The sequence below is a fragment of the Prionailurus bengalensis genome, chromosome A1 (genome assembly GCF_016509475.1).
Source record: "Prionailurus bengalensis isolate Pbe53 chromosome A1, Fcat_Pben_1.1_paternal_pri, whole genome shotgun sequence".
NCBI classification, from domain to species: domain Eukaryota; kingdom Metazoa; phylum Chordata; class Mammalia; order Carnivora; family Felidae; genus Prionailurus; species Prionailurus bengalensis.
In genome coordinates this window covers 19,509,377-19,536,218 of record NC_057343.1, presented here as the reverse complement: position 1 = coordinate 19,536,218, position 26,842 = coordinate 19,509,377, and the positions used below count along the sequence as shown (strand labels likewise).

The window sequence follows — 26,842 nt, the reverse complement described above, 5'->3', positions numbered from 1 at the left end:
GAAAGGGAAAGAGAGGGGCGCCTGGGTGGCGCAGTCGGTTAAGCGTCCGACTTCAGCCAGGTCACGATCTCGCGGTCCGGGAGTTCGAGCCCTGCGTCAGGCTCTGGGCTGATGGCTCAGAGCCTGGAGCCTGTTTCCGATTCTGTGTCTCCCTCTCTCTCTGCCCCTCCCCCGTTCATGCTCTGTCTCTCTCTGTCCCAAAAATAAATAAATGAAAAAAAAAAAAAAAAGAAAAAAAGAAAGGGAAAGAGAGAATCCCAAGCAGGCTCCACACTGTCAGTGCAGAGGCCGACGCGGGGCCACAGCCCACAACGAACGAGATCATGACCTGAGCCCAAATCTAGAGTCTGATGCTTAACCAACGGAGCCACCCAGGTGCCCTGAAAGTTTAAATAACTTCTAAAGCAGACTATAAATGTTCATTTGTACATCCACAAAGGAAATCCGAAACTAGTCTGGGATTAATAATTATAAAGAACTGTTTTAACAGCATTCACTGTAGTATTCCCTAAAATAGTAGAGAAAAAAAAGTAAACAAGTAATTTACGGGATAGCCACTCAAGCGTTCATTGCATTCAATGAATATACTGAAATTACCTGTGGTACAAATCAAATTACCTGTGGTACAGAAGTGCAGTATACGATAAGGATGACCTAGCACAACGGTATTAAGTGGATAACTGGGAAAAACACAATTTGGGACCTATACACCAAGAGATATTTCTGAGACCTCAGATAGTAATAATACAAGAAAACACAGGAAAATACCCATTACAATCTCAGGCAAGGGCAAGTCTAAATACAAGAAAAGAAACAGAAAAACAAGAAAATCCAAAAGCTAGAGAAGACTGATAAATCTAACCACAATAAGAGAAAATATGGCTCTGAGCAAGGAAAATGATAAATGAGAAACTGGTGGGGGGGGGGGGGAGAAAGATTTGCTCCATACTAAGCAAGAGCTAATTATGTTAAAATGTAAAGAGCTCCTCCTAAAAAGAAAAAGGCCAACAATCCAACAGAAAAGAGGCAGTCCATCAAACAGGAAACGCAAACGCCTTTTCAACATCTGCAGAAACAATAGTAAGGAAGAAATGTAACACTCCAATAGCACGGTGGCCCTTCTCACCACTCAGGCTGGCACCATCCACGCAGTCCCTAGAGCTGGTGGGGGCATCACCTCTCATGAGGGCAACTTGGCACTATGTATGAAAATGACAAATCCAAATATTCTTTGGCCCAACAACTCTATCTCTACGAATTTACTCAATAAATATATTTGTTCACGTATAAAATCAAGCATGCAACAAAGATATTAAACGCTGCAAAGAACTGGAAACATAAATGCCCATCAATAAGAGGCCAATTAACGAAATTATTGCACAGTTATACAGAGGAATGCTTTCCAGCTCTTAAAAAAGGAATGAGGCAGCTCTAAATATACTGAAAGAGCAAATATATCATTCAGTGAACAAAAGCAAGACACAGAATTTACGGTGAATACAGTGTTTTAGTTATCTGTTGCTGCCTGACAAGCCAAATCTAGCGGCTCAGAGAGATAGCTCACAGTTTTTCAATTTGGACAGGGCTCAGCAGGGAAGGCTTGTCTGCTCCTCATGGCATCGTCTGGGGCAGCCTCAGTGAGACTGGAGGTTCCACTTCCAAGAAGATGGTTTGTCCACGACATGGCTGGCAGGTTGATGTCGGTGACTGGAAGCTGTCAGCAGAGACCTCAGTTCTCTTCCATGGAGCCTCTCCACGTGGCTGGGCTGGGTACCTCACAGCTGGTGGTTTCTGGGTTCTGAGAGGGAGTGTCACAATAGTGAACATTCCCAGAGAACAAGTCCCAGTATGCAAGCGCTTACCAAGCCTCTGCTCGCATCACATTTGCTAACTCACCATTGGCCACAGCCAGGCACATGGCCAAGCTCAGTCAGTACGGGAAGGAATTATATAAGGGCTTAAATACAAGGAGCTGTAGTTCGTTGGGAGAGTCACCGAAGTTCATTCTATCATAGCATGCTAGCACTATTTGTGAGCAAAGGAGTATTATCCCCATAGCTACTTGTATATACATGGACGGGCTCTGGGAGAAGGCATAAGAAACTGGTACAGAGTCTGAGGAGGATCAGGGGCGGAGGCAAGGAGAGGGGAGGAAGAGTTATTTTTCAACGTATAACCTATTGTACAATGCGCACACATTACCAAATTCTAAAAAATAATTAGTTTAAAACTGAAAATTAAAGAAAAAAAAAAACCACACACAGGAGTAAAAGGAGATCCAGAACCGTGACTTGATTGTAACCGGTATTAAATAATTAATTGAAAAAGCTAAAAGAAAAACTATGATATTCAAGGACACTTGCTTTAATACAGTATCTTAATAAGTAGAATGGCCTCCCTAAAACAAGACATAACCCTCCATCACCTAGTCTGTTGGAAAAACAAATCCCTAATGATTTACTACCCAACTTATTTTTTTGGTCCTAGGTAGATCTAGCTATAACTCACCAACCCCCAGGCCACAATGCTAGCTCTTAATCCCTGGATTATGGATTCTATGCTCCTGCCAAAAGGGTTTGCAGAAGCGTTAGAAGCTATTTGTTGGTAGCAAACAATACTCAGAGGCCCCCCTTCTAGACAGGCAGGTTCCTAAAGACAAGCAGTTACAAAAGACAAAGCTTTGCTTTGCACGGAACACAACTTTATGAAACACGAAAGTGTCTGCTGGTTTAGAAGCAACCTCATAACTGTTGCTGGGTGTTTGGATAGTTTTTAAGTGTATACAATTGGTACGTGTGTGTGGTTTTAATTCCATTCCTCAGTGAGGAGAATCTTTGTCAGGGGGGAAACTCAAACGAATTCAAACAAACACGTTGAGGTTTAAGGGCACATTGGAGAGGGGGTCCAGGGAAAAAAGTGTGTCCTGGGAAAACCTTATGGAAGCCCTAATGTTGCCTAATTCTCACTGACTTGTATATTTCTTGAGAACAGACATCTGGGACTTACTTCTTTGGCAAGCCCAACAACACACTGGGGAAGAACTAACTTTGGAATTTTTAACAAACTATCAGTATACTGGGCATCAGGATTAGAAGGGACTGGAAACACAGGAGGAGGGGGAAATTCCACAGAGGGGAATCCAAACATGAACTTCAATTCTCTGCTACTCTCTGGACACCCAGGGCACATGGACTTTGCTGTGAGTGCCAGGGCTTGTAAAAGAAAAGACGGGTAAAGGAATACAAGTGGTCGATTCACCAAGATGGAGTCAGGAAAGGAAAAGAAGATGTGCAGACAGGCCAGCCTGGTATGAAGAAATTGGAAATGGGGTGCCACGCTTTGATGAAAGGTTTCAAAGCCAGACTGAAATTGAAAAGCCCAGAAATGGCATGCCTTGTAGAAAATGCCCGTGACCACAAATCAAAGAGCAATTCTACCGTGTGCACAAAGCAAGGACCGCTAGAGCCACTTTTGAGAGCTCTTAGTCTCACTTGGATCTCCGTCAACCTTAAGGACACCGCTCGCCCACTTATCCTTGAGACTTCTTTCACCTTGAAGGGTGTGTGACACCCTTAACAACTTCCAAGGCAAAAATGATATACATGCATGCAATTCTTCCAGCATATAACTTCCACCCCACGCAACTCTATGCACCCGAGCTTTCAAAATACAGAGAAGTCCTGGTTCTTCCATACGCACGCAGACCCAATAAGAGAAAATAGTTAATGGTTCTCAGTGGTATTTTATGGGGACGGCACTTTATATCTCTAATGCTCAAGATAATTCTACAAAGAGATATTCTTATCACCATTTTACTGTGGAAACAGACTCCGATTTATCAAAGGTCACAAAGCAATTTAAGTAAGAGCTAGGATTTAAATCCGGCTCAAAAGTCCAGCAGGCTATTTTTTTAAAAACAACATTTAAGGTTACATTTTCCTTTTAGCCATGTTAATCACAGGAGGAGACTGCAATGCAGAAAAGCAAAATGCAGAAAAACACGGAAAAACAGCCACATCTTACCTGCCACATAAGGAACGGGCTAACACCTCAGCAAGTGAGCAAAGTAAGGAGGAGGCAGAGGAGCAGCCGGGAGCCCTGAGCCCGGCTGCTGGCTTCTGAGTCGGGCCTTCGCCCCTTAGTATGTCACCTCTCGGGGTCTCTGGTACTTCAGAAAAACTACAGCAGAACACTGGCACTCATTCTGCTCCCTTCAATATTCCTAACTGCAAATGCATTTCAAGGCAACTACATTTGCAAGAGGAGGCAGGACACAAGGAGAGGTGGCAGTGGTTCTGGGACCTTCCACATCCTCTGGAATACATTGTGAATGAGTCACTGCCAGGCCCTACCCTTATCTGAGAAATCCCTGGATGTCAGAGGTTCCTAAGGGAGGGAGGGTCCGAAGAGATTGTCTGACTCAAGAAAAGATCCCACATGAAACACCCAGGCGGACTGGCGTCAGTCTCTAAAACCTCCACTGAGGAAGAATCAATAATGTCTTGTTGCTAAACCTGTATGTATGCAGATTTATTAATACATAAAATTGAGGTTACCTGTGGGTGAGACTGTCTATGTTTTTCGGTTCTTAAAATTTAAATTAAAAAAAAAAAAAGCTTCCATCAGAAAACACATATGGTTTTGGACTTTTTCTAAGGCAAAGAAGAAAATGCCTTGGGTTCTATATTTGTGTTTTTAGAGCAAGGGAGAGAGAAAGCATGTGAGCGGGGAAGAGGAACAGATGGGGGGAGGGGGAGAGAGAGACAGAGACAGAGAGAGACAGAGAGACAGAGAGAATGAATCGTAATCAGGCTCCACGCCCAGCGTGGACCCAGAATCAGGACTTGATCCCATGACCCAGGGATCATGACCTGAGCAGAAATCAAGAGTCCCACACTCAACCGACTGAACCACCCAGGCGCCCCAGAAAATGTCTTGTTAAACCACACGATGTAAACATTATTAATCACTGTGATACAGATGACAACGATGATGCACCAGTGATATACATGGTCTCATACTCTACAACACACTTTCACATATTTGGGTAAATATCTGTCCTTCCTACTTGCTGGGAATTTACTGAGGGCACATCTGACAGTCTTAGGTATGAATTCCAGCCACGTCTGGGCAAACCCGAAACTCAGTTTTCTTAGCTCCATGTAAATTGGGGTAGTAAAAATACCCACCCTACAATTTTGCAGGAAGGCCGGAAAGCTAAAAAGATTTAAAAGGCTAACATAATAAATGTGTGACAGGGACTATGACAACACACATGGCCCATTTGGTCTTCAAAAGTGGCCCAAGGAGGTAGGCAGGGAACTTACTATTTCCACCATTTAACTGATAAGGAAAACCAATGATTAAAACTAGTATACATAATCCCCCAGCCCCCACTCCAACCCCTTCAAACTGTCCCTCCAGGATGTCTTACAAGCGTCCAGAAAGAGCTTCCACCAACTATTATTTCAACTTTATTTACTGAAAAAACGAACCAACCAAAACTCAGGCACTAATTCAAACACTGATGAGGGCCGACTACATACCTGGGCTGTCTGTGTGTGACACTTGGATCTCTGCCCTCGAGGGCCACCCCAGCTGTGGGGTTGACTATGTCGTTCCTGGGAAATTCGGGACAAATGTATTGCCTATTTCCTTCTCTTGACCACAGCAAGGAAAAATATCAACTCTTACTGAGAAACTGGGTGCAGTACATCCATTTTCTTGGGAGAAAAAGTGCATTAAGTTAAATAAAATAAACCAGTCTCAATATATACATACGATGCATGCTGTTTTCTACACACAACAAAATAAAATTTAGAAATTCACAAACGATAAGACCTCTCCAAGAAGCACTTCACGATTATTACCTCAGAGAACTTGTTTGCAATCTCATTCCAAACAGCTTTACTATGAACAGTTTCAGAGAGTTTCATTGCTTTTAACTTACATCTATCCTAACAAATATCCCATCAGACTTTTACCAAATCAAAAGCATTTTTTCAGCTTCTCCGAGAACACTACATTGCAAGCCCTTCCCGTCAAAGAAATTTTACATAACGAGCCTGTCACTACCAAGCAACTGTCAGTATCTTGGAATATTTTTTTCTTTGGAATATTTTTTAATATTTGAATGAAACGGTCTAAGCCAGAATCATAAGGTCATAATTCCCTTAGGTCGTTTGCTAGAATTACAAGATCAGGATGTAAAAGACCTACATTAAATATATGCAACAGTACCACTGGTTAGAAGAAATGTCACAGCAACACTATGAACTCAGATAATTATATGACCGGAGTCAATGAACTTGGGATTATTTTTGCTTATTATTATTATTATTATCATCCTTATTGATAAATTCCATGTGATTGTCACATGTGGTGAAATAATCTAGTTAGCATTTCATCACACAAAATTGTCTTCTAGAATGGCTAACAAATGTAAGTTTATGCCTAGAATTATAGGTATGATCAGCTAAACATAAAACAAGTATATTCCTTTGAAAGACTTAAGGTGTGGATGCATATTTATAATGTATGCTACTCTGTAATGCACAATAGGAACTTGCTACGAAATATAATCCTCAGAAAAAGAAGTGCAAATCATTGATAAACCTTTTAAAAAATAACAATATAGGGTCAAACGATATTTGACAAGAGAACCAATACTCAGTGGAGAGAAAAAATAGTCTCTTCAATAAACGGTGCTCAAGAAATTGGACATTCACATGTAAAAGAATGAAAATGGACCCCTATCTTACACCACTCATGAAAATTAACCCTAAATGGATTAAAGACTTAAATGGAAGACCAGAAACCATAAAACTCTGGAAGAAAATACAGGAAAAAGCTCCTTGACATACATGGATCCTGGCAATGAGTTTTTGGATATGACACCTAAAAGCACAAGCAACAAAATCAAAAATAAGCAAGTGGGACCACATCAAACTATGAAGTTTCTACACAGCAAAATAAACCATCAACACAATGAAAAGACAACCCACAGAATGGGAGAAAAATATTTGCAAACCACATATCTGATAAGGGGTTAATAGCCAAAATCCATAAAGAATTCATACAACTCAATAGCAAAATTTATATTTATATTTATTTTTATATTTACACACAAACAAAAAAATAGGAAGAGGAAATGAACAGACACGTTTCCAAAGAAGACGTACAAATCGCCAGCAGGTACATGTAAAGGTGTTCAACGTCACCAGTCACCGGAGACATGCAAATCAAAACCACTATGAGATAGCACCTCAGGTCTGTTAAAATGGCTATCATCAAAAAGACATACTAAGTACTAAACAAGTTAACTCTCAAGTAGATCCAAAGTTTGATTATAATAGACTTTGAGTAAATACACTGTTGACAATGAACAAATACTCAATTACAAATGACTTTTAGCTTGGTTCTTCTCATCCTAAACCAGCTACTACAAATTTCCCCCATTTGAGAATAGTTAGATTCTTTCTAAAAGTAATCCTAAATTTAAAAGCAGGACTGCAATTAAACCTGATAATACAGATGTGTATATAAATATAGATGAATATACATCATGTGTGTGTGGGTGTATGTCCACAAAATATTAAGTAAAAAATGTAAGGTACGTAATACTATGCACGGCCTGATCCTCTGTTTGTAAATAAATAAATAGATACATGTACACATATATGGCTAAGGCATACGGTTGCTTACATTTTCTTCCTAATACTTTTCTCTATTCCCCCTGCCTCATCCGAAATTTGTCTTGTATAATGCGCACATGTTACTTGTGTAATCAGAGCTCTAGAAAAAAATAGCTAGAACTGTGCTCCGACAGATTAATTGGCTGACACAGTTCTACCAGACATTCAGAGGGCACCAAACACATCTTGAGTTGGGAATTCTACTGAAAATCATAATTTTGGCAGAAACGATACCATTTTGCATTTCCGTAGTACTCCACAAAGTGCTTTCACAATCCCGTGAGGTGGCACTTATTACTTCCACTTTGCAGTGGGGCACTTGGAGCTGCCAGGTCCCCAGACCCACCTGCCAGGTCCCCCAGACCCACAACGGCAGAGCCCAGATCTGCACCAGATCCCCAGGACCACAGCCTCGACGTGGGCCTCTACTTGGGTCCTCCTTTCAGACAGGCTCCCCCAGCCAGGTTCAGGTTGCTCCCCTAGTTACATGAGATTAGTAATGGCCATTTAAAAAGTAGGATATTTCACATTCAAATATCTCAGACATAGGCTGGATTTTGTGACGTAGTATTCTGAACATTTTAAAGCAATGTTAAGCATTCCCACCCCAATCCAATATTTCTGTCTTAGACACTCAGCTAAAAATATAAAGTTAACCGTGCACTGCATAAGGGCATTCAGAAATTTCCTTCAACAGATGTAAATCTCTTGCACAGTACATTTCAAAAATCTCTTTTCACAAAATTTCCTTTAGCAAATGTGGGGACTTTTTAAACAATAAAACCCAGGAGAAACAAACATAACTCTTAAAGGGTCAAAGGACTTCAAAAACTTTCCTTTGTTGCTAACTGGTATTTTTTCATCTTCCCTGATCAATGAAAAAGACCCCACACAAACCACCAGTCCCACCCGGAAATGTTACTACAAGGCTCTTATAAAACGTTACACTGCCCTACTTTTGAACATGACCTGACCTCTGGGTTAACAAAATGTTCATTTGCTTAAGAAGAACAGCTTCGTTTTGCAGCAACACATTCAAAATGTTTATTTAGTCGAAATACGGAGATTAACAAAATAAGGCACACGTTTTAAAAAGCAAAAACAGGGCAAAACTCCATTTTTGTCTGATCTGCCTTCCGGAAAACTTTTGCCCCACAGAGGCTTACAAAATATCCTAAAAACAAGCGAGAAACCCAACGGTTACCATGATGGACTTTATCTCTGGATAAAGTCTGGAGAATCACCTCAACTCTGGCTCCCCACCCCGGCCGCGCTTCCCTGATCCCCCATTCGTAAGACAAGGGAGGAACCTCCATCTGAAAGCCCGTCCAACTCCCTCTCGGCTTTTTAGCCCTTCTGCAATTGCACTGACCTGATTGGAACGGATTCCCCGTGTTCCATTCAAAACCTTCTGTGAAAACTCTCCTTCCTCCTCCGAAGTCACTGGCCTGGTGGAGCCCCCGGTCCCAGGATTCCTCCTGAAGGACCACCGCTTGTGGACGGACACGAGGGTCACCTGTGGGTCACCCAGAGTCGCCAGGAAGGACGGCTCAGGGCTCCCGGGCGTGTCACCCCCGGCTTTCTCCATCGCTGTGTCCACGGTCACACCTTTACCCACCATTCAAGCAAGCCGTTCACCCACACCAGACTACCTGGTCGAGTGAGAAGGAAAAGCTTTAAAAGTGTCCTCCTAACTAGCAGGGGGAGGCACCTGTGATCCGTCAGTCCTGCAGATTCCCCTCTGCTCTGGAGCCAGCGGGGGAGAGGCTGCCGGCCAAGTCTAGCAGCCAGCTTCTGAACTTGGGCAGGCTGCACACTGCTGTATGTATATTTACTCTTGTTTACCTACATCCTTCCAACCAATTGGCACCCTCTCACTCACCACACTGCTTTCGGGCCCTGGGAATCTCTGCACACGGCCCCACGCGTGCCCTCACCCAGCCCTGCCAGGACACCCGGCCAGCGTGTGCAGGAGCCCGGCACACAGTCACCTCCCAAAGCTGAGCACAGTTTCCTTTTGGCCGTGTGCACTCCCAGAAACCCAGCCTCGAGGCAGGGGAGAGATGACACTTCCTTTCATTACCAAACTTCCAACGCTTTCTTGGAATAACTTCAGCGGCCTCTTCCATAGCTCCAATGCTGGCGGTGTGCAGCACGCTAGGGGACAGAAGTATTTCCTAGGCAACATGACTTGCATTTTCAAGAAGGTGTAAGAAAGGTCCATGTTTCCTGCAGCTTTGTTTTCCCTTGGACCAACTTGGCTTGGCTTCAGTAAGAACTGACTGCAAAAACGCACTGGATAACAAAGGCTCATCCTTGTTATCCTTTTTTGTACGTGGGAGGACAGCCAGGAACGAACCCACAATTCAGGCTTCTCCAGCTACCCCCTGCTGTCCACAGGAGGATTAAGAGAAGGGGGCAGTGTGGTAATCCAGGCAGCCTCCCACTTGGCTGGGCAGCGCTGTCTCCCTTCCCACCCCCACCGGCTCACAGACCGGGAAGGAGGCAACCTCATCCCCCGGGAAGGAAAGGCTCCGCCAGCCACTAATCCTGGCAACGCCGCCCCCTGCCAGTGTGTGTAAAGCGTCCACGCTGCCCACTGAATTGAGTTGGTAAAAACATTCCTCTCGCGGAATGAACATGCCCCTGGCAGGGGAGGGTGAGGTCACAATGGCAGGTCCCTGAGGGCATTTAGAACACATCCGCTTCTGCTCAAGCTCCCTGAGGATTCTGCCTCCTAAGGAGTTGCCTACAGTGACCCTTCCTCCCCGTTAAACTGCCACTGCTGCCCCCAGAAATGCTGAGCAAGAGCCCTGTTCTGCCTGAGGGAAGGCGGCCTCACCACTGGCCCATGAGCCACATGTCCTAGGGGACCCGGTTCCTCTTCTGCCTCTTATTTACCCTGTGGGGATGTGACTACGTGTTTGCTCCCACTTCTGAAAAACGCTCCAGGCAGCCAGCTCCAAAATGTGTCTCCCTTGGCTTCTTATCCTCCTGGTGCTCAGTCAAAAAAGATTCTGCCTGCAGTTCTAAGAAGTGCCATTCAAATCAGTGACAACAAAGGAACGGCATGTGTGATGCTAGGGCCCCAACTCCATGTAGGGGCCGCCGGCACAGAGGAGTCCGGTATATCTGCCCCTGCTTTCTCGCGATCACTCAAATCTTGCTCATCTCTGGTCTTCCCGATAAGGTCCAGACCCAGGGTCTGGGTGTGCCTGCCGACCCCCCCACATTTCCTTTATTGGGCATAGTAAGTGCGTTCTCCAGATAACCTAATCTGATCTCTTTAAACACCAGATCTTTTTTTTAATGTTTATTTAGTTTGAGAGAGAGAGAGAGAGAGAGAGAGCGCACTAGACAGCACAGGTGAGTGGGGAGAAGGGCAGGGAGAGGAGAGAGAATCCCAAGCAAGCTCCGTGCTGCCAGCACAGAACCTACCTCTGAGCTTGATCCCACGTACTGTGACATCAGGATTTGAGCTGAAATCAAGAGTAGGACACATAACCCACTAAGCCACCCAAGCGCCCCTAAGCACCAGATATTTAAAAAATTTTTGTCATTTTGGGTAGAAATCCTCCCCCAAAGATGCCGTGTATTTCTGCTGTCTTTTTAAAAGCTGAGTTACTAACCATATTTCAAATTTTCCTTGGTGATATGGGATCATTCTAAATATAAATACTAGTTCTGTGTTATAGATATGAATAGTTAATAATGAAAGTAGTTGGCATCATACATCCCAAGTGCTTTTGAAGAGTCTATCCTGTTCCATGACCTATGGAAAATATAAATGCTTTACTGTAAAATGTTTTTACCTCTCCTAAATGGCCACTCAGACCCAGAGCACAGCTAGAAAAAGGAGGCTGGAGGGCCGCCTGGGTGGCTTAGTCAGTTAAGTGTACGACTTCGGCTCAGGTCATGATCTCACCGTTCATGAGTTCGAGCCCTACATCCGGCTCTGTGCTGACAGCTCAGCACCTGGAGCCTGCTTCCGATTCTGTCTCTCCCTCTCATTTTCGGCCCCTCCCCCAGTCACGCTCTGTCTCTGTCTCTCAAAAAATAAATGTTTAAAAAAAAAGAAAAGAAAAGAAAAAGGAGACTGGGGGCCAGGTTCGAAGAGGCATGAAGTTTAGATTTAGCAGAGAATTGCCAATTTTTAACACAGAGGACTTATATCATTTGTGACTTAGAAATACAGTTTGGGCAGGCATGAGAGCTAAGACTCAGAGAAGAGGGGACTATCAGGTTACAAGAAGCAGAGAAAATGAATAGAAGAGTAGGATTAAACAAATGAGGAGGGCCTCCAGGCTCAGCGATCAAGTGATCACAGCTGGCGAGGACCTGAGGCCGACAGGGACATTTCCAGTTTGGCAGAGATGAGGAGGAATGGTGGGGAGGTACCTCTGGGGTGAACACGGTGCCTTCTCCTTTGTTCCCATAAGTTCTAGGGGACCTGCCAAACAGCCAAAGCATAAGCCATTTTCCCTGGTTGAGTATCAAGTCCAAACTCCTCTTTCCTGCGCCTCCCCCTTTCCTCACACCTGACCCCCGGGTCCCCTCCTCTGTTCGGCTAATCCTCCTTATCCTTTTAAGTCCTGCTCTCAGCGGACTGGCCTCTATTCACGCCAGCAGGGCTCTCTCTCCCTCACCCGAATCCCAGTGTCACTAACGCAACACCACAGACCTGGCAGGTACGGAGCCTCTACGTTTAGAGGAGGCCAAGCTTTCTCTCTCCACTGAGGCTGTATCCGGACCAGCCCTTGCGCCCAGTGGCAGGAAACACTGCAAGCACCCGAAGACAAGGTTCCTCCGTCTTACCTAACACGGTGATGAACAAATATCATCCCCCAGATGTTAAATACATGCTCACAGAGATGAAGTACAGACAGATCTGAATGCGCTTTCCACCTAGAACTGCACGGTGGTTTTTGTCCCCCTTACCACAGGGGAAGGGCACATTCACCTCTCACGTATTCCTTCCAGAACTACAGGTCTTCAAGGGTCTCCTCATGCTAAACTATTTTGCTTCCCACACGTGCAAATTATCTCAGCGGTTTTCCAAAATAAATTCCCCTTGTTTATCTCCGACTCACCTTCCCAGTCTCTGTGGATCTTGTTTGCATAAAAATAAAAATCCCTTTGATGTCCTAAACCCTCCTGTTGCAACCTGAGGATCCTGGGCCCAAAGGCAGATGGGCAGCTCACGTTTCCATGGCCTCCGGGACAGACAACCTTATATGCAAGAGGGCCATCTGGTTCAAATATTTCAGCACTTTCCAAAGATGACCAGCTTGGCCTGGCTTGAGGCTCACCCTGGGTGGGGCTTCTTAGCAAAAACACTGGGCCAGTCCTCCCGAGACAGGCAGAGGAACCCCAGATCCTGTGACAGGACAGGACAACAGAACCTGACACTAAGCCATATGCTGGGAAGCAGTGGCCCAGAAGGTTCCCATACAGAGAACATGAGCAGTACAAACAGCACATCCCTCACAACGGAGGCGGAATGTTAATAAACGAATATAATTTACAGCCTGAGAGCCAACCATTCAGGCGCTTATGTGCAACAGAAGACACAAGACATACTCTGCCCTCAGGAGTTCATTAGCAGGTTAGGAGAGAAGAACAGGAGAGGACAGTATGAAAGTATAAAAGACATCCTTCAAACATTAGGTGTTCGGGGTGGGAGGGGTTGCTGCAGGCCAATTACCCTGGGAGACTTGCCAGGGGAAGGACTGGGGGGCTGCTCCTCACACCCCAGGAATTGGTGGTTTCTGAGACTGAAACAGTTAGCTAAGCACAGTTTTTATATTAGCTTGCTAGCAGGAGACAAAAATGAAAAAAAACCATGCCTGGCTTGATAGCCTACAGTGAAAAAAATTACAATAGTTCTTTTTTTTTTTAATTTTTTTTTATTTTTTTTTTTTTTAAATTTTTTTTTTTTTTCAACGTTTATTTATTTTTGGGACAGAGAGAGACAGAGCATGAATGGGGTAGGGGCAGAGAGAGAGGGAGACACAGACTCGGAAACAGGCTCCAGGCTCTGAGCCATCAGCCCAGAGCCTGACGCGGGGCTCGAACTCACAGACCGCGAGATCGTGACCTGGCTGAAGTCGGACGCTTAACCGACTGAGCCACCCAGGCGCCCCAAAAATTACAATAGTTCTAAACCATAAAGAGACTGGACAGGGCCAAAAAGAGAAACAGATGAGATTATCAGAGTAAAGGCCAATGTTTCACTTCCACAGTTAACTACATGCACCTTCAACTCCCTTGGCTGCTCCGGTCATCTGATGCCCACCTGGTGCAACCCCAGCCCTGGTTTCCTCCACGGCCCCAGACTACCCCAAACTCTGGGTCTGTCGGCCCCCAGCTGAATGACGATGACACCAAACATGGCCAGGCTGGTCAGCCATGCTGCCTCAAGACCATGAACCTGGAGAGGCCGCTGGCCGTCCAACTGTGCACCTCCCTAGTCCCCTCCCTCACCACTCTCCTGGAGGACGTGCCAGACGTCTCACCCCCCCCACCCCCGCTGCTCCTCTGACCTCCACTCCCTACCCCCAGCTCCAGTCTCTCTCCACTGATGAGCCTGCTTTCTACTACGCTGAAATAACAGAAGCAATCAGAAAACAAGTTGCCAACATCTCAACCATCCGCCCACCTGTGTTAGCGCCTTCCCTCTGGCGGTAGGATGAACTGTTCTTACCCCCAAGGTCAGGCTCCAAGTACCCACCCCTTCCTGGGTGTCCTCCCACCCCCCTGATAGATTCTTCTCAGAGGCCTTCACAGGAGCCTACTGGTCCCCCAAACCCCTTAGTGCTGGAGTGGCTTGCAGCTCAGCCCTTGGACCCCTTCCCCGTCTGTACACATTCCTCGGTGAACTCATTCAGTCCAGCAGAAATACCACTTATACCCAGTAACTCCCAATTCCACACTTAGGGATCCAAAGGCGCAACCAGCATCCCCTGCTGGCTATTTAATATGCTTCTCTAATGTGAACTTGCCTAAAACTGAGCCCCCAGTATTCTGCCCCTTCCCTGCTTCTACCACCGTCTTTCCCATTTCCTCCCTTCCACTCGCCCAGCGCAAACACTTGCATTAACCCTTGATAAGAACTGTGTCCTGCATTCAAACCCTCAGGTAAGTGTTGAGCAAATCCTGTCAGTTCCGTGTTTAAGTATGTGCAGCATCCATGTGTACCCCCTACTACACACAGCTCAGGTCCAAACCACCAGCACATCTCACCCGCGGTACTAAAACAATCCCCCAGGTGGTTCTTGGCCCCTAAAGTCTATTCTCAACACAAAAACCAGAGGAGTCCCCTTAAAGGGGAAGTCAGACGACTGCAGTCAGCTCCACTCCCGTCTCCTTTGCGACCAATCCACACACTGCTCACCCCTCGCTCACTGGGCTAAATCTCTTCTGATCCGGCAGTTTTTGTAACAAAGCAAAAGGTATGCTCCAGCCTCAGGGCCTTTGTGCCCACTACTCTCTACTCTCTCAGCTTAAAAACAACCCTCCTCCAACACCCCATATCCAGGTGGTTCACTTCCTCCCCTTCCTCAAATGTCACCTTCTCAGTGACTTGCCCGTTTACCCCCTTTTCATTTCAAACACTCCCGCTGCCGCTGCCCATCCTTTCCTGCCAAGTTTTTGGAGTACTCAACTGCCATTGATACGGTAATATATATTTTACTTACTTATATATTTACTGACTGTCTCTCCATTAGGATGTCAGTTTCACAAGCGCAGGAAACCCTTGTCTGTTTTCTTGACTCACCTCTGTATTCCCAGCACTACAACAGTGCTTACATTTACGTTTCTCGATAAGTACTTGTTGAATGAATGACACAGAAAACTAAACAAAAACAACTCACGTAATTTTTTGCTATAAAAAACAGACTGCCAAACTTTCAAACGAGTATTCAACATTCAGAAGGTACCCCATCCTAAGCTGGCTCTCTTCTCCCTTACTTCTTTTCTCCTCTAAGCCAACGGTCTAAACTCAACTACTACTGAGAACAGGACTTATTAAAAAAAAAAAAAGAAAGAAAGAAAAATCAGCTGAGTAAATTTGAAGATATAATTGGCTTTATGGAATGCTTCATGGATCAGGCAGCATCCCATCGACCAAGTAAAGGGGCACCCCAAGGGGTTGTACAGAATGGAAGGTTTTAAGGGAAGGAGGGTGGGGCCTGAAAGTTGTAAGCAACAGAAAAGAAAAGACTGAAAGGATTGTTTCAGACAAGATCATCTTCCCTGAGAGGGAAGGGGAGAGGGTCTTACTATGTGCCAAACCTCATCTTCCTTTAGGGGACAGACAAGACCTGCGTGACAGAATACCTCACTGGCGCTTATCAGAAAACTCCTAACCAGTTAAGGGTTGTATTTCCGCAGGAGGTTGAAACTTCACTTAGGTTAGGTAGGAACCCCTGGTTTACAGTCTTGGGGCCTTAACCTAAGTGGCACCATTTTGATCCTGTGGTTTTCTTGTTAACCTGCTCCACCTAAAAGAGGCAGTTACTCCTGCACTCTGGCCAATTATTTTCAAAGGGCCTTGTCAGAGTTTCCAAGAGAAGGTAAGTAGCTGAAATTTTACACAATAAAATCTTCTAACTTAAAAATGTTGAAAACATGGGCACCTGGGTGGCTCAGTAGGTTAAGAGCCCAACTCTTGATTTGGGCTCAGGTCATGATCTCACAGTTCGTGGGTTTGAGCCCCTTGACAGGCTAGTAGCATGGGAACCTGCTTGAGATTCTGTCTCCCTTTCTCTCTGCCCCTCCCCTGTGCTCTCTTCCTCTCTATTTCTCTCTCAAAAATAAAGAAACATTTAAAAATTAAATAAATATTAAAAAAATAAAAATGCTGAAAACAGACACAAAGTTCTGGTCAATGAAATATAAGGAAAAGCTGTTTGTCAGCACTCCTGAGAAGGCGCCTTAAAAGAGAGAGTGGGTTTGCCCTTACCCCTTCCTCATTTCTGTGTATAACATGGATTAGATGGCTGGAGTCCTGGCAGCCAGCTTAAGGCCATGAGGTCTCAGGAACATGCAGCTGCATCCTAGCTTGCTAGAGCAGAGAGAAGAGGAAGGCGGAATCCCTGATGACCCTGAGATGCCAAACCAACCTGGGGTACATGCCGTTAGACTTCACTGACAGCCACGTTGCTTTGGGCTTTCTCTTATACACAGCCAAACACAATACAATTCTATTATAAGTGTCAAATGCGGTACAGGAGTAGGAACTTCTGGCATGGCAGTATGAGTTATGCAGATCAGCTCCCCAGTGAAATTGGCGAAAATTATTTTATTTTGAATTTATTTGTTTGGGGGAAGGACAGAGACAGAGGGAGAGAGAGAATCCCAAGCGGGCTCCATGCGTCAGTACAGAGCCTGATGCGGGGCTTGATCTCACAAACCATGAGATCACTATCTGAGCCAAAAATCAAGAGTGGACGCCTAATCGACTGGACCACCCAGGTGCCTCTGAAAATTATTTTAAAGAAACCAAACAAATATGAAAAATAGCTGGAAATGATCCTAAAGACATATAGCAAATGAAGAAACGATTTAATTCAAGAAAACCTACTAGGGGCTCCTGGGTGGCTCAATCGATTAAGTGTCTGACTTCAGCTCAGGTCGTGATCTCACAGTTCGTGAGTTCGAGCCCCGCGTCAGGCTCTGTGCTGACAGCTCGGAGCCTGGAGCCTGCTTCAGTTTCTGTGTCTGCCTCGCTCTCTGCCCCTCCCCTGCTCTCTGTCTCTCTCCCTCAAAAATAAGCACTTTAAAAAAATTTTTTTGAAAACCTACTAACATTAGTTAAAAAGAGCAAGAGTCTGTGCTGTTTTTTTTTTTTTTTAAGTTTATGTACTTGTTTTGAGAAAGAGAGTGGGGGGAGGAGCAAAGGGAGAGAGGGAATCCTAAGCAGGCTCCTGGCTAGCACAGTGCTGATGAAGAACTGTGAGTTCATGACCTGAGCGATATCAAGAGTCAGATGCTTAATCACTTAATTGACTGAGGCCCTCCTCCCCGCCCCCCTCCCCAGAGCCCCGAGTCTGCGCTGTGTGAATCAAGACCTCACTCCCTCACCTCTCTGAACTCAGCGAGGTGGAACTTCCACTTGACTGGTGCAGCCAAGAACACAGGGATCACTCTCCACCCAGCAACCAGTCAGTGGGCTTTCTTCCCAGGAGGGGCAAGGCATCGGCACTTCTTACCCTGTCCATCTCATCCTGACGTTGAAGCTAAGTTGCAGGCTGATGCAGCCAAGAGGTGGAGATTCCCTTCTTCCAACTAGTCCCCACTGGTGGTACAAAGGCTCTACCTTGAGCATGGTGCACCCAGAATATGGGGCCTCAACTGTCCTTGCTCTGGTTCGTAACATTGTGGTTCCAACCCATGAGGGGAAAGCTGAGCAGAATGGAGGGTACTGCCGACCCCGTGCCCCTGGCGAATTCCCTTCTCCATGCACTCAACTCTAAAAGAGGGAGAGCCAGAGAAAAGTGTGACATCGTCGCCATCCCCAGTTCGAGCCTTGGCTCAGAAACTGTGCCTGGGAGAGGCAACTGGGAGGAGACAGGTGGATCGACTGGACATATGGACGAAACTATAGGCTGGCCAGTTTGCTGGAGTGACCTGGGAAAAGAGGCCACGAGGGAGAATATGACCAGGGTCAGAACAAATCTCAAAACACTGAGCTCAGGAACATCCCATTAAAGGAGCCTGAGTCTGAATGGACCCAGCTGTGGAGCAATGTATGCCCCTGGCATTACTGAAAACAATAGATCAGCCAGCAATTAGTGGAGCTTAATAGCTAGGTGCAGCCAGGAAAAACCACAAAGACAAAATAATTGTTATTACAAGGTGACTGAGGGCACACTCAGGGCTGTGTCCCTTGAGAAACAACAACAGAGGCTCAACACTGCCAGGGTGAACGGTCTGGCTCTTGATTTCGGCTCAGGTCATGATCTCATGGTCATTGAGATCGAGGCCCACATCGGCTAGAGCCTGCTTGGGATTCTCTCTCTCCCTCTCTCTCTCTCTTGCTCTTGCTCTCTCTCAAAATAAATAAATAAACATTAAAAAAAAGGTTTCCACTAAAATAATCTAGTAAGTCATTAAATAATAAAAAAGCAAGCCCTTGGGGGGGCACCTGGGTGGCTCAGTCAGTTAAGCAACCGACTTCGGCTCAGGTCACGATCTCATGGTTTGTGAGTTTGAGCCCCACGTAAGGTTCTGTGCTGATAACTTGGAGCCTGGAGCCTGCTTCAGATTCTGTGTCTCCCTCTCTCTCTGCCCCTCTCCCACTCACAGTCTCAGTCTCTCTCTCTCTCTCTCTCTCAAAAATAAAATAAACATTTAAAAAATTAAAGAAAAAAAAGCAACCCCTTGGGTGGGGTGGTGAGGGAGTAGCAGCATGCAGAATTGTCTAAAATGTCCAGTTTCTAACAAAAATTATGAGACACGCAAAAAAAGAGTATGACCCATACACCAGGGGAAAAGTGCAGCCTATAATTGCAACCAGATGTAGGATTTAATATACAAAGGCAGAAACCATTAAAAAAGTTTTAAAGAAATAAAGGGATGATGACAATGTCACATCAAATAGAAAATATCAGTAAGGAGACAGAAATCGTAAAAAAGGAACCAAACGGAAATTCTGCAGTTGAAAAGTATAGAAACTGAAATGAAAAGTTACTAGTTGAGTTTAACAGTAGATTTGAGCTGAAAGAATCAGCCAACAAGAAGAGAGATCAAAGAGGGGCGCCTGGGTGGCGCAGTCGGTTAAGCGTCCGACTTCAGCCAGGTCACGATCTTGCGATCCGGGAGTTCGAGCCCCGCGTCGGGCTCTGGGCTGATGGCTCAGAGCCTGGAGCCTGTTTCCGATTCTGTGTCTCCCTCTCTCTCTGCCCCTCCCCCTTTCATGCTCTGTCTCTCTCTGTCCCAAAAATAAATAAACGTTGAAAAAAAAAATTTAAAAAAAAAAAAAGAAGAGAGATCAAAGAGATAATGTCATCTCAGAGAGGAAAAAAAGAATGCAAAAAAATTAATAGAACCTCATGAAACTGTGACCCACAGGGTTAATGAGGTTGAAACTAGCATAAAGTTTTAAGCTTGTTTCTCAGAGAACTCTTTCCCCCTAATCACCTGTTGTGTCTTTTCAGACCCTGCTATCAAACCCACTAGGTTGTCTCTGCAGAAGCCTGGGCTCGTGGTCAACTGATACAGTTCCAGCCTATGAACAAGCAAGGCCCTGCCTTCCTTACCCAAGATAACAAGCCAAGACCCCATCCAGTTTATACTAGCTCTTGGAGCATGCCCACACCCCATCTCCGTGTCCTAAGATATAAGATAACCTGTTGACATCAGGGCTGAATATTAAGTCTTCCTCTAAAGTGAACATGGGATACATGTTATATGTATGTCTGCTCAACGCACATGCTACATTGTACTTCATGAACAGTCATAAGTTTCCCTGCCCTATTCATCAATATGTATGCAATCTCAACCCCTACAATTATAAAAAAAAAAAAAACTTGTTCTCTCCTCTTTTAGGCAGGCCGATTTGAGGCTTGCCCTCCTGTTTCCTCACTTGTCTGCCTCTCAAATAAACCCTTTCCTGGCTGCAAACCTAATGTTTTGGTGATCGGTTCTGCTGTGTATTGGGCAGATGGATTTGGGTTCGGTTACACTCATAGAAACTTGGGACACCACTGCCCGTGCCAACTCAGGTGTAATGAGAGACCAGGAAAGACAAAGTAGGAAAAATACTCAAAGAAATATTGACTGAAAACTTCTCCAAATCTAATGAAAAACTACTATTACTACTACTAATAATAGTAATGGCCTACACATCCAAAAAGTTCCATGAACTTTAGACTCAAAAACACAAATAGATTAAAAATGAAAGAATGGAAAAAGATACATCTGGCAAATGGCAACCACAAGAACACTGAGGTAGTTATGCTAATACCAAACAAAACAGACTTGAAAACAATGTTACCAGAAATAAAGAGGTACATTTTATAATGATAAAAGTCATTCCATGAGGAAAATGTAAAAATTACAAACATATACATCTAAAAACAGAACACAAAATGGATTCCCAGACAAAAATAACGGACAGAAATGAGAAGAGCAAAGACAATTCAGGGGTGCCCGGGTGGCTCAGTGGTTAAGTGTCCGACTCTTGATTTCCGCTCAGGTCATGATCGTGTGAGTTCGAGCCCCGCATGGGGCTCTGTGCTGACAGTGCAGAGTCCACTTGGGACTCTCCATCTCTCTGCTCCTCCCCTGCTTATATTCTCTCTCTCTCTCTCTCTCTCTCTCTCTCTCTCTCTCTCAAAATAAATAAATAAACTTAAAAGAAATTTTAAAAAATAAATATTTAAAAAAAAAAAACAATTCACCAGTGACAGTTGGAGACTTCAATACCCACTTTCAAAAATGAACAAAACTTTGCAGAATATCAACAAGAAAACATGTGACATTGTGATTTACAGGAAACCTAAAGCCCTTGGAATCTCTTAAGTGATGGCAGATTAAAATTCTCATTAATACCCTGCCCAATGCAACTCTCCCACCTGGCTGTTCCTGAGTGACATCCTTTTACAACACACGATGTGAGGAGGTACTTCTCTCAGTTCTGTGAGCCCCTCTAGCAAATTAACTGAACCCAAGGAGGGGCTTGTTGCACCCTCCATCTTACAGCCAGTCAGTCAGTCAGAAGCACAGGTAACAGTCTGGACTTGCAACTCGTGTCTGAACTGGCAAAGCAGGAGTCTTTAGAACTCAGTCTTGCAGAATTGAGCTCTTAACCTGTGGGATCTGATGCTATCTCCAGAAAGCGAATTAAGTTAGGTTGTAGAACACCCAGCTGGCCCAAGAAGTGCTTGGCGTGGGGAAAAAGACCCACACGCTGGAACTGGTAGCAGAATCACAAAACAGAAGACAGGAACAACACTATAAACCAACCAGACCCATTTAATAAAATGGAAATAATGCAAAGTCTGTTCTTCACTCATAATAGAATAAAAAAATCAGTAACAGAAACAAATCCGGGAAACTCACAAATAAGTGGAAATTCAACAACACACTCCTAATAACCAATGGGTCAAAGAAGAAACCAAAAGGGAGATTAGGAGATACTTTGAGATAAACGAAAATGAAGATACAACTTACCAAAATGTATGAGATGCAGCTAAAGCAATGCTTAGAGGGAAAGTTATAGTTGTCAATGCCTGTATTAAGAAAGAAGGATCTCAAATCAATAGTCTAACCTTCTGCCTAAGACACTGGGAAAAAAAGACAACTCAACTAAACCTAAAGAAGCATAAGGAAGTTATATTAGTATGCTAGTATTGCTGTCATAAAATACCACAAATTGAGTACTGGAAAGTTATTCTCTCCTAGTTCTGGAGGTTAGAAGTCAAAGATTTTCCTTTTGGGGGGCTCTGAAGGAGAATGTGTTCTATGCCTCTCTCCTACTTCCTGGTGGTTACTGTCAATCCTTAGCATTTCTTGGTTAATAGAAGCATCACTCCAATCTCTGTGTCAGTAATCAGGAAGCTTTCTCTTCTCTGTGCCTTCATATGGTACTCTTATAAGGAGAGCAGTAATTGGATTTAAGGTCCACCAGGATCCTGTATGACTTCATCTGAATGTAACTAATTACACCTGCAAAGAGCCTATTTCCACATAAGACGACGTTCACAGGTACGAGGGCTTAGGACTTCAACCTATCTTTTGGGGGCACCATTCAACCCACAACACAATAAAATAATAAAGATTAGAGAAAAAAATTAATGAAATAGAGAATAGAAAAATACAGAAAACTGTTGAAACCAAAAGCTGACTCTTTGAAAAGATCAATAGAATTGACAAACCTTTAGCTAGAATGACCAATGACCAAAGAAACAAAGACTCAAAGTACTAGAATGAGAAATGAAAGAGGGGTTATTATCACTGATCTTAAAGAAATAAGGTTTATATTAGATACAATTAGAAACAACTATATGCCAACAAATAAGGTAAATTGGATGGAAACAGCCAATTCTAAAAAGAAAAACTACCGGGGCGCCTGGGTGGCACAGTCGGTTAAGCATCCGACTTCAGCCAGGTCACGATCTCGCGGTCCGTGAGTTCGAGCCCCGCGTCGGGCTCTGGGCTGATGGCTCAGAGCCTGGAGCCTGTTTCCGATTCTGTGTCTCCCTCTCTCTCTGCCCCTCCCCCGTTCATGCTGTCTCTCTCTGTCCCAAAAATAAATAAAAAATAAATAAATAAATAAAAAAAGAAAAACTACCAAAACTGACTTAAGAAGAAACAGACAATCTAAATCAACTGTTAAGAAGTAAGATACTGAATTAATAATCGGAAAGCTTTCCAAGAAAAAAAGCCCAGGCTCAGACAGGTTCAACACTGAATGCCATCAAAGATTAATTAAGGAGAATTAATACAAAATTTCAGTAAAGTCTTCCAAAAAACAAAAGACAAGGGAACGCGTCTCAGTTCATTCTATGTATAAGGACAGCATTACCTGGATACCAAAACCAGACAAAGATATCACAAGAAAACTACAAACCAATATCTCAGGTGAATATGGACACAAAGATTCCTCAACAATACAGTAGGAAACCATATCCAACAACCTATAAAAAATATTACATGCCATGACCAAGTGGGATCTTTCCAGGAATGCAAGTCTGGCTTACCATCCAAAATCAATTCATGGAATACACCACATAGAATAAAAAACAAAAGACACATTGTCATCTCAACAGACACAGAGAAAGCATTTGACAAAATCCAAAATCCTTTCATGATAAAAACGCTCAACAAACTAGGAATTGGAGGGAATTTCCTCAACCTGGTAAGGCATATCTCTGCAAAACCAAGAGCTAACCCCATACTTAATGGCGAAAGGCTGGAAGCTTTCCCCTAAGATCAGAAATAGACAAAGATTCCATTTACATGAAATCTTTGCAATAGGCAAATCTAAAGATATAGAAAGTGGATCAGTGGTTGCTTAGGCAAGGGGACCATGTGGAGGTGGGGAGTGATAGATGAAGGGTGTAGGCTTTGTTTCTGAGGTAATGAAGATACTATAAAACTGATTGTTGTGATGATTGCATGTACCTGTGAATCTTAATAAAGCTGTTTTTCAAATGTTTTAGTGTTTATTTATTTTGAAAGAGAGAGAAAGCACCCACACACGAGCACACAGGCACACTGTCGCTGTCGGTGCAGAGCCCGCTGCAGGGCTTGATCTCACTACCTAGAGATCATGACCTGAGCCAAATCAAGAGTGGGATGATTCACGCTTACCTGAGGCACCCAGGCATCCCTAAGCTGTTTTTTTTTTTTTTTTTCCGACATCGTTAGAGACACCATTAAAATAAGAATTAGGGAGGATCTGCCTTTGGCATTCATGGAATCCTCAACAAAGGAGGTTCCAGACAAGAGGTGAAGCAACAGGAACAGAAGTGGACAGAGCGCCAGTGTATATGCCAGGAGAATGCTCATAATTGCAAAAGCACCCAAACCACCCAGTATCCTTCAAGCAAAATGGATAAACGGTGCTATATTCCCGCAATGGCATACTGCACAACAACGAATCTCAGAAATGTAATGGCCGGTAAATTAAACTACTGGGGCTCCACCAAAATCAAAAGCTTTTGCACAGCGAAAGAAACCATCAACAAAAGAGCAACCTGCCGAATGGGAGAAGATATTTGTAAATGACATATCCAATAAAGGCTTGATGTTCAAACTGTATAAAGAACACACCAAGCTCAACACCAAAAAAACAAATAATCCAATTAAAAATGGGCAGAGAACTTAAATAGACATATGTCTAAAAAAATATACAGGTGGCTGACAGACCCGTGCAAAGATGCTCAACATCACTAATCTTCAGGGAAAGGCAAATCGAAACCACAATAGGATATTACCTCACACCTGTCAGACTGGCTAAAATCAAAAACATAAGAAACAACAAGTGCTGATGAGGATGTGGAGAAAAAAGGAACCCTCATGCGCTGTTGGTGGGAATGCAAGCTGATGCAGCCATTGTGGAAAACAGTATGGAGTTGCTTCAAAAATTAAAAATAGAATTACCATATGATCCAGTAATTCCAGTACTGGATATTTACCCAAAGAAAACTAAAACACTAATTTGAAAACACATATGCACCCCTATGTTTACCGCAGCATTATCTGTAATAGTCCAGATATGGAAGCAGCCCAAGTGTCCATCCACAGATGAGTGGATAAAGATGTGGGGTATATGTGTGTATATATATGAAATGGGGTATTAGCCACAAAAAAAAAAGAATGGAATCTTGCCATTGCAACGACATGGATGGATCTAGAGAGTATATTACCAAGTGAAATCAGTTAGAGAAAGACGAATACTTTATGATTTCATTCTTATGTGGAATTTAAGAAACAAAACAAATGAGCAAAAAAAGAGAGAGAGAGAGAGAGACAGACAAACAAAAAACCAGACTCTTCAACAGAGAGAACAAACTATTGCCAGAGGGGAGGTAGGTAGACGGATGGGCAAATAGAAGAGGATTAAGAGTACACGCATCATGATGAGCACTGGATAATGTAGAGAATTGGGGAATCACTATATTGTACACCTGAAACTAACATAAACACCGTATGTTAATTATACTGGAATTAAAAATTAAAAATTTTTATTTAAAATAAATAATTTTCTTTTTGTTTTAATTTTTTTAATGTTTGTTTATTTTTGAGAAAGAGAGACAGAGAGAGAGAGAGAGACAGAGAGCGCATGAGTGGGGGAGGGACAGAATCCGAAGCAGGCTCCAGGCTCTGAGCTGTCAGCACAGAGCCCGACGTGGGGCTTGAACTCACGGACCACATATCATGACCTGGGCAGAAGTGGGACACCCAACCGAGTCACCCAGGCGCCCCTAAAATAAATAATTTTCTTAATGTGATGTCTACTTAGAGAAGCTAGCACAGAAGACTAAACACACGACAACAGAATTTTTATAAAGCTCAGAAACAAGCAAAACTAAATAATGTATTGTTCAGGCATTCATATATGTGTGATAAAATTTTACAAAAACAAAAACAAAAGCTGAGTTACAACGAACAAAGAACAGGATGGCGGTTACCTCTATAGTGGGTACTCCTAACGCTGACACCAGAGAAGGAACAGTTGAGTGGATGCCATTCATGTCCATGTTGGCATGGACAACATTCGCGTTCTTGGGTCAGGTGGTAGGTTCACAGGCATTCTCTATCTTACTATGCTTTATAACTACATATATGGTTATATACATTTCTTTTATGTCCAATAAACTGATAGAATAATAAAAGAAAAATCTTAAAGTGAATAGGTGAGTGGAAACCTGCAAATGAAGACGATTCTTTCTGGAAGACTGAGAAAGAAGGAGAGGGGAGAAATAGTACAAGAGCAAATGGGAGACACAGGTAATGGGAGAGATTTTAAAATGAAGGCAAATGGCATGAGTTTATAAACCAAAGGGAGAAGTCTGCAGAAAGAGGAAAAGACTGGAAGTGAGAAAGGACATGACCAGTAAGGGCTCCAAAACAGGTAGAGAAGAAGGGATACGGGACAAGGGCACTGAGGCCAGGGAGAGAACCTTGAAAAGAAAGCAAGCCTGTCCTGAGACTAGATGAGAAAGTGAAAATACGTTGTAGATATAAATAAAATTCTGGAAGAAGATGCACTGAGGGAGGCAGAAAGTTGAAGAAAACCATATACAATGGTATCCAGCTTTCTTGAAGTAAGCACTGAGGTCATCTGTTGAAAATAAGGAAGGCAGAGATGAGCAAGCAGGGAAGGTTTGAAAGAGTCGCAAGAAGTTGACACAGAACAAGTGAAAAGCAGGCACAGATGAGATGAGGAACAAGAAACCACTAGCAGCATCAAGGGGGGGTTGCCTGCATTTCCCAGCAGTTCTGTCCCTGTGGTGTGGCAGCAGGGCCCTGGGACAGCAGTTGGAGGACCCTGGACTGGGGGGCGGGGGCAGCGGGAGGGAGCCTGGGAGGAAACTTCAGACTACACCAAGTGGTCCTCCAAGATAGGGAGAGGGCATACAAGTTTACTGATAATAATAACAGCCTCTGTGATGGGTAGCTTTTAAAGCCTATTA

At 43.9% G+C, this 26,842-nt stretch overlaps 1 protein-coding gene across 5 annotated transcripts in view; it reads right to left on the bottom strand.

Annotated features, from left to right (window-relative positions):
- Positions 1–26,842, bottom strand: part of ATP7B (ATPase copper transporting beta) — a 72,485-nt gene that overhangs the window by 40,527 nt on the left and 5,116 nt on the right. For 2 of the 5 annotated variants that reach the window (XM_043578057.1, XM_043578065.1), the window contains exon 1: positions 9,067–10,066. The exons of 1 other annotated variant lie outside the window; for it this stretch is intronic. In XM_043578057.1, coding sequence (XP_043433992.1) covers positions 9,067–9,315 — 249 coding nt within the window. In that variant the 5' untranslated portion in view covers positions 9,316–10,066. Of the gene's footprint in view, positions 1–1,564; positions 1,864–9,066; positions 10,067–26,842 lie in introns of those variants that run through there. 2 more of the 5 variants (XM_043578049.1, XM_043578076.1) reach the window with 2 other exon arrangements.